We start from the raw sequence: 14,598 nt of genomic DNA, 5'->3' as shown, positions 1-14,598 counted from the left end.
TAAAGTAGTCCCTCTGAATTTTTCCCTTTACTGATTGTTTACAACTGTTCCGTTTCTATGTGGTCTGATTACTTTGTTGCTCAAAAGAAATTTAATATTAAAAATCTAGAAAATAAGAAACAATGGCTTTAAAGAGAAACTACGTCTCCCATAGTGCTCTGAGCCCTGGCCGCGTAGGTGTTTCCGGTGTCTTATAACATTTTACTTCCTTCCACACAGGCTGACACGAACAAACGAGAAAGAAGACGTCGTTAAGTTTTGAATGTTACCGCCAGTAGTCGGATTTTGAACTTAGTTTTTTGTTATTTTCTGTTGTAAAATCCGCGGTATGTGGCGAATGGTGTCGGAGGACTGAAGAATCGCTGCAAAACGTAGTCCGTAACGTGTAGGCCTCCGAAGAAAGTTTGGTCGAGGGCCTGTAAACAACATGTCCTCCGCCTCGCAGTCTTCCTCGAGACGGCAATGGTGCTACCTCTGCGACCTGCCCAAGATGCCTTGGGCTATGCTGTGGGAGTTCAGCGAAGCTGTATGCCGGGGTTGTGTCAACTACGACGGCGCAGACCGGATAGAACTCCTCATTGAAACTGCCAGGCAGCTGAAGAGCACTCACGGAGTTTTAGACGGCAGGTCCCCTGGTCCACAGCAGGGCAAACCCAGCTCTGCTGGGCCCCTTGAAGCGGGGCGGCATCACGGAGAGCGTGTAGACCGGGGGAGGGGTGAGTATGGGGCTTCTTCTCGCCTCCCCAATGGTCTGCACAGAGCTGAAGATGTAGCTTTGTCAGAGGGCAGCCGACAGAGCCCGAACACTCGTCGGGCTATGCCTGGGGTAGTTTCTAGTCTTCATAACACCATACCCCATGCCTTGATAGCTCAGGGGCTAGTAGCAACAGCTTCTCATGGGATTTTAACCCCATTAACAAGCACGAGAGCTGGGGCCGCTCCTATTGCAGTCTCAGCTGGCCCCATAATAAGCGACAGTGGCAGAAGACAGGCTGTGTCCCTGGGGATGGGACCTAGCACTTCTACTCTAGTGGGCATAGATCCGGCAGTGTGGAGGAACAGTGAAGTAATGGCTGAACTGAACGAGGTGGCTCGTAGTAGAGTGGAAGGCTGGCCTAACCGTCCCAAAGCAGTTCGGGATGTGCTGGTAGCTCTCAGCAGCTGTGTCCCCTTCAATGTGCGCTTCAGGAAAGACCATAATCTGATGGGGCGTGTTCTGGCCTTTGATGCTAGCGCTACTCCAGAGTTTGAGCTGAGGGTGTTCGCGGAGTATCCCTCTGGCTCTGGAATGATCTACTCAGGAGTTCCAGATCTGGTCAGGCAGATGTTCCGTGACTCCGCCAAAGATGCTGGTAAGGCAGTAAACTCTGGGCTGCGCTACGTGGAATATGAGAAACGGCAAGGCACCGGAGACTGGCGTGGGCTGTCTGAGCTGTTGAATGATGGTGTGCGTATGTTTAAAGAGCCTCCAATCCCAGAGGTTCTGCCACAGCCAGACCCAGTACTGTCTTTGGCAGCTCCTGGACGCCCCGGACCAGCCAAGGGCACAACCAGGCGCCGAAAGGCTTCTCCAGGTTCTGAGAACGGAGAGAGTGAGGGAAGGGCCGAACACCCTGTGAGGGAGCCCTGGCCTCGGGGCACGTACTCAGGCATGGAACCTCTTCCTGGCATGGCCGTACCTCAAGAGGGCCCACCTCGTCTACACAACCAGCCTTCACCCATCTCAGCACTTATGGGAGTGGCAGATGGCCTGAGTTCCAGTCACATGGCCAGAGAGAGCCCCAGTATGTCCACAGCTCACTCCTCCTCAGCTGGGCGCCCCACGAGCAGCAGCCCCTCGACTCCCTCCACCTCAGTCTCTCAGGCAGCTGTAGGGCAGGGTCTGAGCACTGGAGGACAAAGTAACAACACAAACACTGGGGAGTCTACAAGTAGCACCCCAGGCACCCTGCTTTGCTGCACCCTCTGCAGAGAGCGCCTGGAGGACACTCACTTTGTCCAGTGTCCCTCAGTCCCGCACCACAAGTTCTGCTTCCCCTGCACCCGAGGGTTCATCCGCAGCCAAGGTCAAGGAGGAGAGGTTTACTGCCCCAGCGGAGAACGCTGCCCCCTGGCCGGATCCACTGTGCCTTGGGCCTTCATGCAGGGTGAGATCTCAACCATCCTAGCTGGAGAAGGAGATGTGACAGTAAAGAAGGAGAACGACCCTTGACCCTCCATCCTTTTGGCAGTGAATGGTGAGAAAAACCTGAGAGGAGCAGACCTCTTTGTTTTATAGCAGAACTTTATCAGTGAGTGTTAAAGCAACTATCAAAAGCAGTTAAAATAAATAAAAATGGCAGACAAGTGCAGGCATATGGTTTCACATGTGCTTTTATTAAATAGGGTAACTGCAGCCCAAATTGTTTAACAAATGTTATATATAAACATTTGTTAAACAATTTGTGTGTTAATATTTCTTCAACACTATTCTAGAAATTAGAATATCTTTGGTGGTAGATGTCAGACAAGGTTTTTGTTTTGTTTTGTTTTTTTGACCAATTTGGGGGAAAAAAAATAATTTGTAGGTGCTAGCTTTGCCCAGCCAATTTCTCTGATGATTTCAGTGACACTGTTGAGTTACTTTCAGCTCTTCCTTGTCACGAGGGGTCACTACGCCACATGCAACCCGAAAATCTATTTGTCTCTGGCTGGAATTGAACTAAGCAAATGTGTAAACTGCTACACTAGTGATTTCAGTGTTAGAAATGGCTGAAATCTCCTCATGACGACTTGATAGTTTTGCTGAAGTTGTGGCACACTCCCATCATCAGGTCTGAGGTGCTCATATGACTTGGCCAGAGCTCAGACAGAATCAAAAGTGATGGAATAATACATGACTAAAACTTTTGACTTCTGATAAGTTGTCTTTAGATGTTAGAAAGCACCAGATTTCAGTGTTAGTGTATGTTAGGCATTAGACAACCCGATGTCTCGTTGGAGATTTCATGTAATCTCATGATACTGTGAGCAGGGCTCTGTGGGGGCACACCATCTGTGGCACAACTTTGTTTCTTAAAAATTCATCTACATGAGCCTTGTAATGTTTTTAGCCTCTTTGTTCTCTTTTAGAATGATATCAGATATCTTTTTGATCTTACTGTGTGAGGAGAATATTTTTGAATGTGGAGTTACCTGTATGTATTAGATGCATCTCAATATCAGGTCTGAGCTGTGGGACAAAGAATCCCTGTGTCACTCTGCTGTTTGATATTCTTACATGGCTTTCTTCTTTTTCCACAGTGGATTAAAACACAGTGAAAGCACTTACCTATAATCTCAAGCAGAGGTCCACTTTGGCTGTAGTTCATCATGTGTGCCTCCAAGAGCCAAATAACTCTGAAGCCCAGGAGGACCACTACACAAAGACCGGTAACTCGAGACAAGACTCACTCACGAGAGGAGGGAAACGTCTGAGCATCGGGGCTGCATCGTGATCGAATCAAGTCTCGACCCAATCTCTCTCCATCCTTTTAAAAAAACAAAAAAAACCCCAAAAAAATCTATTTATTTTTTTTTCCTAGTGTGGTAGAGGCCTCATTTCAAAAAGCCCAGGATTAAAAGCACACACTTTTTTTTTTTTTTTTTTTTTTTTTTTTCCCCCCCCCCTAACAATGACAATCTGATCTTTTTTTTTTGTTGTTGGTTTTTGCATCCTGTGTGACACAGATGCAGGATACTTTTTACATGGTTTGACAGAATGATGCAATTCTTTAAAAACGAATGTTCAAAAAATGTTAAAACCATTGGGTCCTTAAAGCCAAGGGGAGAAAAATGTAAACCTTACAATACGTCACTTGTTATTCTCTTTATATTGTGTGTCAAAAATGTGAATTTTCTTTCAATATGGCTATGTAATTTCTATTTTTGATACAATACAAATTTCTATGTATTTGTTTATAGTGATGAGAAGACCAAAGATGGCTTCATGCTCAATGTAATTTTATTGTATTGTAGCTGTGTATGCTGTATTCACTGATAACCCTGGCATCAGTCACTAATTAGTTCTTCTATCATGCAAGTAAGCTTGTTTTGTCTATTTACTTTTTAAATTCTATGTATGGTAAAATTATTAGCATCACAATCTTCAATGGTTAACCCACATACTCATGTGATCTTAACAGGTCAATTCTACAATAAATGACAATGTAGTTAAAACTTAGTCACTTTGCTGCTTTTCTACTAATGACCCTTGGAAGCCTCAGTTGTGCATTTATATAAAACTTTATTAGATAAATATTTTTGACAGGGAAAATAGGGAAATCCCACACCAGCTCCCTGGCATGATTAGAATCTTTTCCACAAACCACTATTAGCAGGGATGTAAACACACTGAACAATGTGTATTTACATGCACTTAGGTGACCTGGCTGCAGTAGTATGAACAGTCTGAGGGGTGTACTACGAATAAAATTCAACACGTCCAGGCTTTTGGGTACCACAATGGTGGTATCATCTGTTGGGCTGTGCTTTCTGCTTCAGGGATCTGTGGGCGCACACATAGAAAAGGGGGTGTTTTACGTACCATGTGATTGTTCTTCCCCACAAAGTGATTGCTGAGTGACAGAGACATTATCAGCCAATAACACAGTGGTTGTTTAAAATCTATAAAGAATATAAAAACTAAAACACTGCTGGTAATTCAGTGCATAGATGCGGTAAAACATTTCCATTTAAGCTAATAATTGTAATTGCCAAGTGTGCTCTTTGGTGCTGTTCGTTTCTAAGGTGACAGCTGGAGTTCTGGAGCTTTAAAGTGTATACATTTTAATATCAAAGTAGTGAAGTATATATATATATATATATACCGTAAACAAAACATGTTTTCTGAATCTCCAAATTAATACATGCGCATACCCATGACAATGGAATGCATAGTTTATGCTTCATTGAGTGGTTTTAGTTAGGTACAACAATTTGTGTATATAAAACATTTTCCAGCAGACGTTCTATACATACTGTAATATTGGCTTCCAACCCATTTCACATGGAAACTCCAAACATAACACCTTGCTGATTTAGCCAGGTAAAAAAGCCATTTATGTGACACAAAACGGAGTTTCAACATAGCTAAACCATTAACTTCACAGTACACCCCGCTGGTTACTCCAGAATTTAAGTAAATAGCAGCTGCTCTGTTACTGTTGAAAGTGGGAGGCCCGACATTCATTTCGAGATGTGCGCACTCAGCTGTAAAATGCTTTGGTGAGTCACCGGTAAACAACAGCATGAGCAGTCACAACAAATAAATAGTTGCTGCTATTTAGCATGTTGAGAATGTGACATTAGACAGATTACACATGTCTGTCATCTAGGAAGTGATTTATGCCAGACTGCTGTTTACCCACTATTGACTCACATGACTGATCTCTGGTAACCACATTAATGCTCAGGAGTAAAAAAAGAAGTACATGTAAAAACCAAGCCAGCTTCTTGGCACTGGTAAAAATTTGCATTTGTGTCCATGAGAATAAATCACTCTGACTAGTGTGCACAGAAAATGAGAAATGTGTGTATTCATGGCAGGATCCTCTAATCTGTTACACTGTTCAGTGCAACCAGGATTCTCACTTTCATGAATAAGTCACTTTTGCAGGAAATGTTGACTGCAGTCCTGCTCCTTAAGTGCATGTGAATGTTTAATAGTGATCAGCCATACAGGATATAAAATGCTTGACCAAACAATTATATGTAATATTGTAAACACCACAAGCAAACCCAAAGAGCTTTGATCAAACCAAAATGTGTTTAGCTGTAAACATACTTTTACAAAGACAGTGGTATAAACCTATATTCATTTACATGCGGTTATTCATTTCATTCATACAACTGAAGAAAAGACAGAAGTGGTGAGCATGATCACGGTGCATATCAGTGCTTCAGATGGGACACCCGCCGTCTACCAGGGCCTCCTGGGCTGCCTTCAGGGTCTCCCGCTTCACACACTTCCAGTAGCCAGAGATGCCATTTTGAGGCTGCACCTGAGGGCAAGACACTGTGCATCACACCAACGGTACTGGGAGACGAGCATTAGCATGCAGCCTAGGAGTGATATGTAAAATATCTATTGCTAATAAACAATTTGTATTTTTGCCATGATTAAAGTCAAATGATGACAGTTGTTTCTACAGTACATGTAATCCCAGGGACACCAATTAGGATGTAAATACATGACACGTTGAGCAGTGTGCCCACTACTTTAACTCGCTTTGGTTAGCTAATTAAGGGGTGGATGTAGCTCAGGAGATAGAGCAGGTCCTCTACTGATCGGGAGGTTGGAGGTTCGATCCCTGGCTCCCCCAGTCTGTGTGCTGAATATCCTTGGGCATCCATCGGTGTGTGAATGATAGTTAGTAAGCACTTAAAAGCATAGAAGACAGTGCTTGTGTAAATGTGACATGTTGTATAGAGTGCTATTCATTATAAGAATCAGTTTATGTAAGGGAAATAAATACAACTCTTAGTTAAATGAGACACACTCATGTCTGCTAAAAATAAAAGTTGACCTAGGCTGGCCAGAAGAGCTGGAATGCTCCACCGTCTCCTCGGCTGTCTGTACAACAGTGAAGCCAGAATATTTTGAAAGCAGATCCTGCAGTTAATCGACTTAAGCACCATTTCACACGATGCTTTATTCAGTAGATTTATGGCCGGCTCAATAAAAGTAAAAAAAATGATTAATGATGATCCTTAAAACAGCAATAGAAAATGAAGCTTACTAACTGAATTTTACAGAAGCCTGAACGTAATTAGATCAGTAACATAGCTCATCATCTGGATTCAGAAAGCTTGTAAATCTACGTTTTTCATGCGAGGCAGCAACTGGACGAGAATCAGATTCTCTTGCAGCAGCGCGACGTTCAGAGTTCGACAGTGGAGTTAACAGACTGCTGCTGAAAATTCAAAACATTTTAGCAGGTTATGCTTCTAATGAACATTTGCAGATGTATGCCACTATTGTTTTAGTTGATCGTTTCCAGGAATGGTCGGATGATTTGTCGCTATAAATTCTGGGACGGCAAGTAAGCACTGAAGCGCCTTGGTTAGTATTCAGAGAATTCAAACACTTCTTCTTATGGCTGCACAGATACGTCAGCGTCACTTCACTCCTTAAACAAAATGAACAACTGGAACAGACCCTGAGATGGATGGACCTTGGCAACCAAAAGCTAACAGTCCAGTCTAATATGTTCATGTGCCCTTTTTAAATAAACTTGTGTAAGTAAGTAGTTCTTTTAAACGTAGTGATAGACAATGTTGCACATGGATGACATGAGTTAACGATGTGCCTTAGTGTTTGTGTACTTCAGTGTGATCTACACTACAGTTAGAGGAGCACTGACGATCTTTGATAAGTGTCTTATGTCTGTACCCACACATCAGGCTTTTACAGTTTTATATTTAACACATGGAGGTGAGAGAGGCATTCACTTCACTTAAACATGGTGAAAAAGTAGAAAAGTCAGTGTTTTATGGACACAAAACAGTCTAAGAAGATGGGGAGAGTACCTTTAGACCCCGCAGTACTCGGTCATTCATCACACCAATGAACTCCTTGTGGCTCAGGCAGTTGTCTCCATCTATGTCGAAAAGCTTAAACACGGTGTCCAGCACGTTCTCGGAGAGTTCGTGGCCTGTGGCAATCGTCACAGCTCGCTTGAACTGGGCTGTAGGGAGAAGAAAAAAAAAATCTATGCCTGGAAGATTGGAAGAAAACTACAGACTGATCTAACCGACAGAGAAACCGTACCCATGCCCACAGGACGGTTGGCTTCTGTGACCATTTTCATTGAGAAGGCAAAATCTTCCAGGTTGTTGGTGAACAGGCAGAAGGCTTTGAACTCATCGAATGCGATACTCTACAAAAGAAAACATGACAGCTGACTTTCAGGCCACAACAAATCCTATTCTGACGGCACCGAGTGGAGGAAGCGTGCTTGTACCTGACCCGCAGGTATCTTCTTCCTCATGTTTTCCCAGTAGACTTCATTGTCTTCTTCGTTGGTGTAGTGTAGCAGCCATTCTGCAAAGTCTTCCCTCCGCATGGTGTCCATACCTTTGGAAAACTGCAGAAACTCCATCTCCTGGACTTCAGCCTGTAGGTCCTCCATGAACCTGAACAACAGAGACTAATTACACAAAATCTCATCCTTTGAGACCCACCAGGGTTCTCCTGCTGAGGTTTGCCAGCGACACAGGTGAAGACCACACAGTGAAGTCCAACATTTTTATATTCAAATGAAAGGAAAAAAAAAGAAAAAGAAAACAACTATATAAAAAGGTGAAATTCCACAAAAAGTAACAGTGGAGTGATAAAGTAAAGACAAATTCAGCACAGTGAGGTCTTCTGGTATCCTCAGCCTCAAGTACAGCTACATAAAGTTAGGTAATCATAATTGCTACATCCTTATTCCATTAGGGATTGGCTGGCCTGTCACAGCACCTTTCTAGTTATGGACCACTCAAAGCACAGACTACAGTGGAGTCACAGTGGACCGGTCAAGTAAAGAGAAACTGAAAAGGTCAACAGGGAAAACCCCACAAAATACACAGATTTATATCAGAACATCAGTGGCTTAGTAGCACATCTGGCTCATAATTAATCAAAATTCACAGGTGATTGTAATGTGTGAAGTATAGATTTTTTTGGTCATTTGGTTGGCTGTATTTCACAACCATATAAAAGTATCTGAGTTAGTCAGAAGTAACATGACAACATGCCAGAAAGGTCCAGACAGACTTGGTACCGGGCCGTGAGAGTTGAGGCTCGGGTGTGAAATTTATGGTTTTCAGTGTTTTTTATCGTTAACTCTGTTTCCCTGGGTCTTTTCCCGTGTTGGAGCTGTGTGTCTTATTTTGAAAGAAATATTTACGCGTCACCATAGCGACCAGAGAGCATTAAGGGGCAGAGATGAGGATTTTACTCTCGATGTTATTGGCACATTTCAGGAGGACGCTGCTCATGAAGTTACACAATTACACAGTGAATTCACGTTTATTATTATATTTACAAAATACCACCGTTTTGGTCTCAGTCATATCATTTTATTTTGTTGTATTTATCCGTGACACCTTAAAGGCCGGTCCGTGAAAATATTGTCTAACATTAAACCGGTTTATGGGTCAAAAAAGGTTGGGGACCGCTGGTTTAGACAACTCAAAATGTGATGTCCACATATGTGGACACCAGGTCCTAGGAGGTTAACACATAAGATTTATCACCATGAAGAATCTTAATAAGTGGAAGAAGATGGGTAGCTGGATAAAGAATCTTCTGTTAACCACTGAATATTGTTCAGAAGTTAGAATTTGGTCAGTTTAAGTAGTATGCATTAGAGTTGTACTATGAAAATGACAAATATGATCTTGACCCCAGTTTGAATGAAGACCCATGAGGTAATCACTGTTAGCACGTGTCACTAAAATCTGATCAAAAGCTATTGGAGAAGCAAAAATTCTTATGAACTGCGAATAGATGGAAAGATGATGACTATCTCGCTATGGTATGAGCTCAACACTCCTTTGGCTGGATGAGTTAAATTGGGCAGAAAGAATGTGTGCTCCTGAAACACGTGGAGAACTTAAGTTTCTCTCTCTCTCCTTTTTTTTTAAGAAAGCAGTTCAAGCCTAATATGAGCTTTACTGTTCTTTTCCTTGCCTTTGCCTAATGACATGTTCAAACAGTATTTCTACATGCAAAGGATTTAGGGAGCGTCTACATCCCTTACAAGTGAGATTCAAATATTCACAATGTCTGAGATTTCAAAAAGACAGAAATGTTACATTGTAAAATTTGTATACAGAGCTGCTACTTATGAAAAAGAAAATGTCATGTGCTCTGTAGTATATGACTGTGATTATTAGGAGGTATCCCTACCGGCAGAAGTCCTTATACTGCAACTTGTTGTCCCCTTTCCTTCCAAAGAAGTAGGCCTGTAGTGTTGTGTTCACACCTTCTCCTTCGTCTGTGGTTTTCTGGGTAACATGCAGACAGTGTTCAACAACATCATGTGTGTTAACATTCAAAGTGAAGTGGCAGAAATGACACCATAATACTGATGAAAACCCCCCAAAACAAAACATGCTAATGTTTGAGGTAGAACTAGAGTAATATACAAAGTGTGTCAAGAAGAGTCATCTGATTTCAAAGTGTTTTGGTGAGAATGGAAGCACGTACTGTTGGAAAGACAGGATTTGTGAGTATCACATAGCTGTACACATTTGACGTGTTTGAATATTGAATGGACATATGCCGTGCATCCAGAGGGAAACACATTGAGCACTTGTGAAAATTATAAGTTCTGCATGTAAAAGTGTAAAATCAACCATGTATTTTAAAATTTTCTGCAAACTTTTAAAAACAGATGATTCTTTCTGGTCCTCGGCCAGTGTTATCAGCCTGTATGTTTTCAACTAGCCCATCAACCAATGAACACTCACCTCTGTAGTATCTATCGGGGCTCGCAGTTTAGTTTTTCCCATGATTTTCTTGAGCTTCAGCAACAAAAAGAAGAAATAAATTAAATTTAAGTTAACCAGTTAATCAAAATAACTAGTTGTACTGAAAATGTTTGGCTGTCCAAGTGTGAGCAACATCCTACATTATCAAACAGACAATACAAAAAACAAACAAATAAAAAACAGCATGTTTGAAAAGGGGTTTCTCTTTACAACAGTCACAAGACAAGTCCAAACAAATATAAAGCTGTGGTACAGTTCACTTATCAAGTTAGAGATGTGGCTTTCATGTAATCACATGATAGAAACCAGAGCTGATGAGAATCCATGCACTTCTACTTTTCACTAAATGCCTTTGGCTTGTTCACCAAGTCATAACATGAAACTATAACAAGGTGAAGGACGTGCCAACATGCAGTCTAAAACAAAAGCCCATCGTTCTAAGCCTGAGCGCTACACAAATGTCTGGTTGAAAAAATAAACCCGCTAAACTCAAGCAGCGACAGATAAAACACAAGACTCGAGCAGCTACAGCTCTCCCTCACCTTCACGTGGTGCCTTGGTTCATACTTACAACTGCAGGAGTTGTAGCACATGAGGAAGCGTTAAAAGTGGCGACAGTTTGAAATTAAGTGCACACAGATATTTAGAACAACTATTCCTGTACAATAAGTCTGCCCATGAATTTACTGCTTCACTATGATCGTTTATAATCTACTTCTGCTTTTATTGTCAACATGTCCTAACACATCACAGCTCTTACTTTCAAAAACTCCTTTTTGTCCACATGCTCGTTGCCATCAATGTCGAGCATTTTGAAGGCTATATCAAATCCAGTGCGCGGCTCTGCAATAACAATGTAGGGCAGTTATGTAGTTATGTCATGTAGACAAAGAGTATCAGAAATAAACAGTCCAGAATGGAGTGAACCAGTCAGCACAATATCTCCTGCAAGAGCTTAGACTATTGGAGAGACTTACTGGTCAGGATGGACAGCAGGAACAGATACTCTGTGTAGGATATCAAACCTGTGAGAGATAAAATACACTGTGCTGCATTTCAGATAACAAACAGGGGGACACACTGACAAAGAGGATTATCATTAAACATGAAAAGGTGGATTGTTGATTGTCTGCTGACAGGTTAAAGTGGACCTCTCATTTTCCTTATATTTTGCAAGGAAAATGGGAAATAGGCCATTTACTGAAACGTGCAAACATGCAAGCAAATGCAGAACATAAGATGAAACCAGAGTTTGTAGACATTGTAACCTTAATGCCCGGGATTACTTCTGATTGGATCTCGTCTCTCCAGAACATTTACATCTCGTTTTTAATCATAGACGAAAGTGTCAACACATTTTATCACCGTGCATTCATTTTTATCTAGTTATCGTCCTGTTGTCATCAGGAAAAACAGTCAGTGAAATGAACACCACGGCTGATATGCAGCCCCAAAACGTGACAAATCCTCCAAAACTCCTGAGGCTTTTAATAGATGCATCAATTTTGAAATCCTACACCTTGTTCTTGAGTTATTGCATTCACAAACTCACTGACATGCAGCCCCATCACTCTTTTACAGCTGAGGGTAAAAACGTTTCTCTAAAAATTATCAGCTACGAGCCCTGGACTGAAAATGACTGACAAAAACAGCCAATGTCCAAAGAAAACCTTTGAAAGACTTCTGAAAAACCTGGAGAACTACTGCTCAACAACACCTTTAAAAAATAATAAAAGGAGCTGGTGATCATTCTGGTGTTATAGTGAATAGAGAAATTGGGGGGAGGATTTAAACAGATGATCCACCTGACAATTAAAAGGTATGGCATTGCAGTCCCCTTTGCGAACTTACCTTTGTCTCCCAAGTTTCTGAAGAGATCATTACCAGCACGAGCTTTAGAGGCAGCCACCAGCATACCGTTCACATCCTGCCGGGATAAAACGAACCATTAGCCTAAAGAAAAGTCTGCATGTGCAGGTTACACACTGCTAGGAAGTTAATGTACCTGTTTGGTTAAAATTTTCTTTTGCAGCTTTCCTGCAAAAACCAGAGAAGACGTGTTGATAACAGAACAGCACAAAATTATTCAATAACAGGCACGAGGCAAGCCGCGCACGTGAAGTTGTTCCATGCACACAACAAACTACTCTGTTTTGCTTTGTGGGAACATGGAGGTTCCTCTTCCCAGTCAGAACTGCACTCAGTCTTCTCGTACTGCTGCACGGCCACTGATCTGAAATGTTTGGGAGGTCTGTCTGGGTTTGGATACATACAGATGGTCTAGTCCAGTCTTACTGACACATGAAAGCACTGTACACCATAGGCCACACTCACCCATCCCCACACACACAGCATTTTTTTATTAGTTAAACACACTAAACATGAGCAGTTTAAGTTTCACTATATTCGCATTAGAAAGATTCACAAAATAAGGGCACTGTTCTTTGACATACATGATACATAGTGGGGATGAAAAAGTATTTAGCAAAGTTAAATCTACCATTTGACCTGGCAAATTACATCCTATATATATTTAGTTAAGAAAGAACAGGGATGTAGATTATGGAAGGCTTTGAGCTGTTTGACATGTTGTACGCTGTATGAGCTGCTTACGATCAACTTTCTCCAGCATCACAGAGAATAGGAAGTCTCTGGGGGTCATGTAGGGCTCCTCTTCATGGACGACTGAGGCAAACTGGATGAAGCGGATTTTCCTTGCAGACATCTGGGGAGCTGCATCTTCCTGCAACAGCACAAGGAGCACAAACACCAATGTAAGCTACAGAACACATGTTGGACAGCACCTCCCTTTATATGTGTAATGATTAAATGGACAAATGAGTGGTTAGTTAAAAATGTATTTTATTAAATTATATCTAATAAGTCAGACGAACAGATTCACTGTGTATAAGTACAAACAGTTTCAGTGAGCACCGCTAGGGGGCACTAATTGACACTATGAATTTGGACGGTCTTTTTGTAGATATCCAACTAACATTATTGTGTCGCTTGTACTTGTAATTACGAAACATCGTACTTTAAAGGAACACAGACAGGTATATGAGCGGTACTGTCCGTTTGCGGTGAATTTTGACGACAGAAACTTTCTGAAGTGTCTACTTACTTTTTCTTCCTTAGCATAAACGGCGAAGGGCAGAGTCCTGTTGTTTACATGATACCGGTAATAACAGACAACCCCGGTGCCAATTACAGAGGCCACAATGCCGCGACCGACAGTACGGTAATGTGCGAAGGTTTTCAGAGATCGAGGGCTCCTCAAGACACCCCTCAGGAGAGCGGTAACTTTCCCCCAGCTGGCCATTTCCAGGAAGCTAACTCGCTAGCTGGCTAAACTGCGTTCGTCTTAGCAAAGCGAGGCCACGCCCCCTCTCCAGCCGTGATAGGTAAGGACTAGATGACGTGAAGCCGTCAGCGCCGGATTGTAGAGTTCACCTTTTTAGAAGAACACTTTTGAGAAAATATTATATATAATTGTAAAAGACACTTCATCTGGATTGTTTACAGAGCTGTGGTAACACATAGAAAAAGTAGCTTATGCCTAATATTATTTTAAAAAGTCAGATAAACAAGCTTAAAAATCTCGAAATATCCTTTATTGAGTTTTAAAAATAACCGAATATGCATTTTTATTTCAAAAGTAAACAAAAAATAATCAAACATATAACATGTCTCAGTTTTTGGGGCCTCAGGTCCAACATTCAGATTATATAAACTCCATACTGGGCCATGACTGGCCAAAGCCCTGCTGGTACATCAGAGTTAAAATGATCAATGTAGGGCTCTTTCAGCAGATGTATTTGAAACCACCTCCTCACATCTTTATACCATGCAGAGGAACTGTCCAACAGCCATTTTTGTTAGTTAGCAACAACATACAATAAAGAGGAGACCCCAGTGCATATATATATATGTGTGTGTATACATATATATATATATATATATATATATATATATATATATATATATATATATATATATATATGTGTGTGTGTGTGTGTGTGTGTGTGTGTAGAGAGAGAGATTCCAAGGCCTGAAGGCTGCCTGTCACAGGCTGTATATCACCCAGGTACAGACCGA

At 41.7% G+C, this 14,598-nt stretch overlaps 2 protein-coding genes across 2 annotated transcripts; one reads left to right on the top strand and one right to left on the bottom strand.

Moving 5' to 3' along the window:
• The first annotated feature begins 144 nt into the window (after positions 1 to 144).
• Positions 145 to 3,808, top strand: LOC120721511 (interferon regulatory factor 2-binding protein 1-like). Its single transcript, XM_040011887.1, has 2 exons — positions 145 to 2,237; positions 3,283 to 3,808. Exon 1 carries the CDS (start codon positions 428 to 430, stop codon positions 2,210 to 2,212), a length of 1,785 nt encoding a protein of 594 aa, XP_039867821.1. The 5' UTR covers positions 145 to 427; the 3' UTR covers positions 2,213 to 2,237; positions 3,283 to 3,808.
• Positions 3,809 to 4,789: 981 nt separating this feature from the next.
• micu2 (mitochondrial calcium uptake 2) lies at positions 4,790 to 13,885 on the bottom strand. The gene is made up of 12 exons (XM_040011910.1): positions 13,625 to 13,885; positions 13,114 to 13,243; positions 12,506 to 12,537; positions 12,352 to 12,427; positions 11,478 to 11,525; positions 11,261 to 11,343; positions 10,480 to 10,533; positions 9,917 to 10,014; positions 7,983 to 8,154; positions 7,790 to 7,898; positions 7,549 to 7,706; positions 4,790 to 6,020 (listed from the first exon to the last, which is right to left on the bottom strand). The coding sequence occupies exons 1-12, from the start codon at positions 13,820 to 13,822 to the stop codon at positions 5,919 to 5,921; spliced, it is 1,260 nt and encodes a 419-aa protein (XP_039867844.1). The 5' UTR covers positions 13,823 to 13,885; the 3' UTR covers positions 4,790 to 5,918.
• Between the last annotated feature and the right edge of the window lie 713 nt (positions 13,886 to 14,598).

Source organism: Simochromis diagramma, unplaced genomic scaffold (genome assembly GCF_900408965.1).
Source record: "Simochromis diagramma unplaced genomic scaffold, fSimDia1.1 OVJJ01000123.1, whole genome shotgun sequence".
NCBI classification, from domain to species: Eukaryota; Metazoa; Chordata; class Actinopteri; order Cichliformes; family Cichlidae; genus Simochromis; species Simochromis diagramma.
This window is presented reverse-complemented; position numbering and strand designations above follow the sequence as displayed.

Excerpts from the sequence above, each read along its gene's own strand:
- LOC120721511 (XM_040011887.1), top strand. The coding sequence starts at position 428 with ATGTCCTCCGCCTCGCAGTCTTCCTCGAGACGGCAATGGTGCTACCTC.
- micu2 (XM_040011910.1), bottom strand. The coding sequence starts at position 13,822 with ATGGCCAGCTGGGGGAAAGTTACCGCTCTCCTGAGGGGTGTCTTGAGG. Across the intron at positions 12,538-13,113 it reads GATGCTGGAGAAAGTTGATC|GAAAGCTGCAAAAGAAAATT; the intron begins GTAAGCAGCTCA and ends TGGTTTTTGCAG. Across the intron at positions 7,899-7,982 it reads AGAAGATACCTGCGGGTCAG|AGTATCGCATTCGATGAGTT; the intron begins GTACAAGCACGC and ends TTTCTTTTGTAG.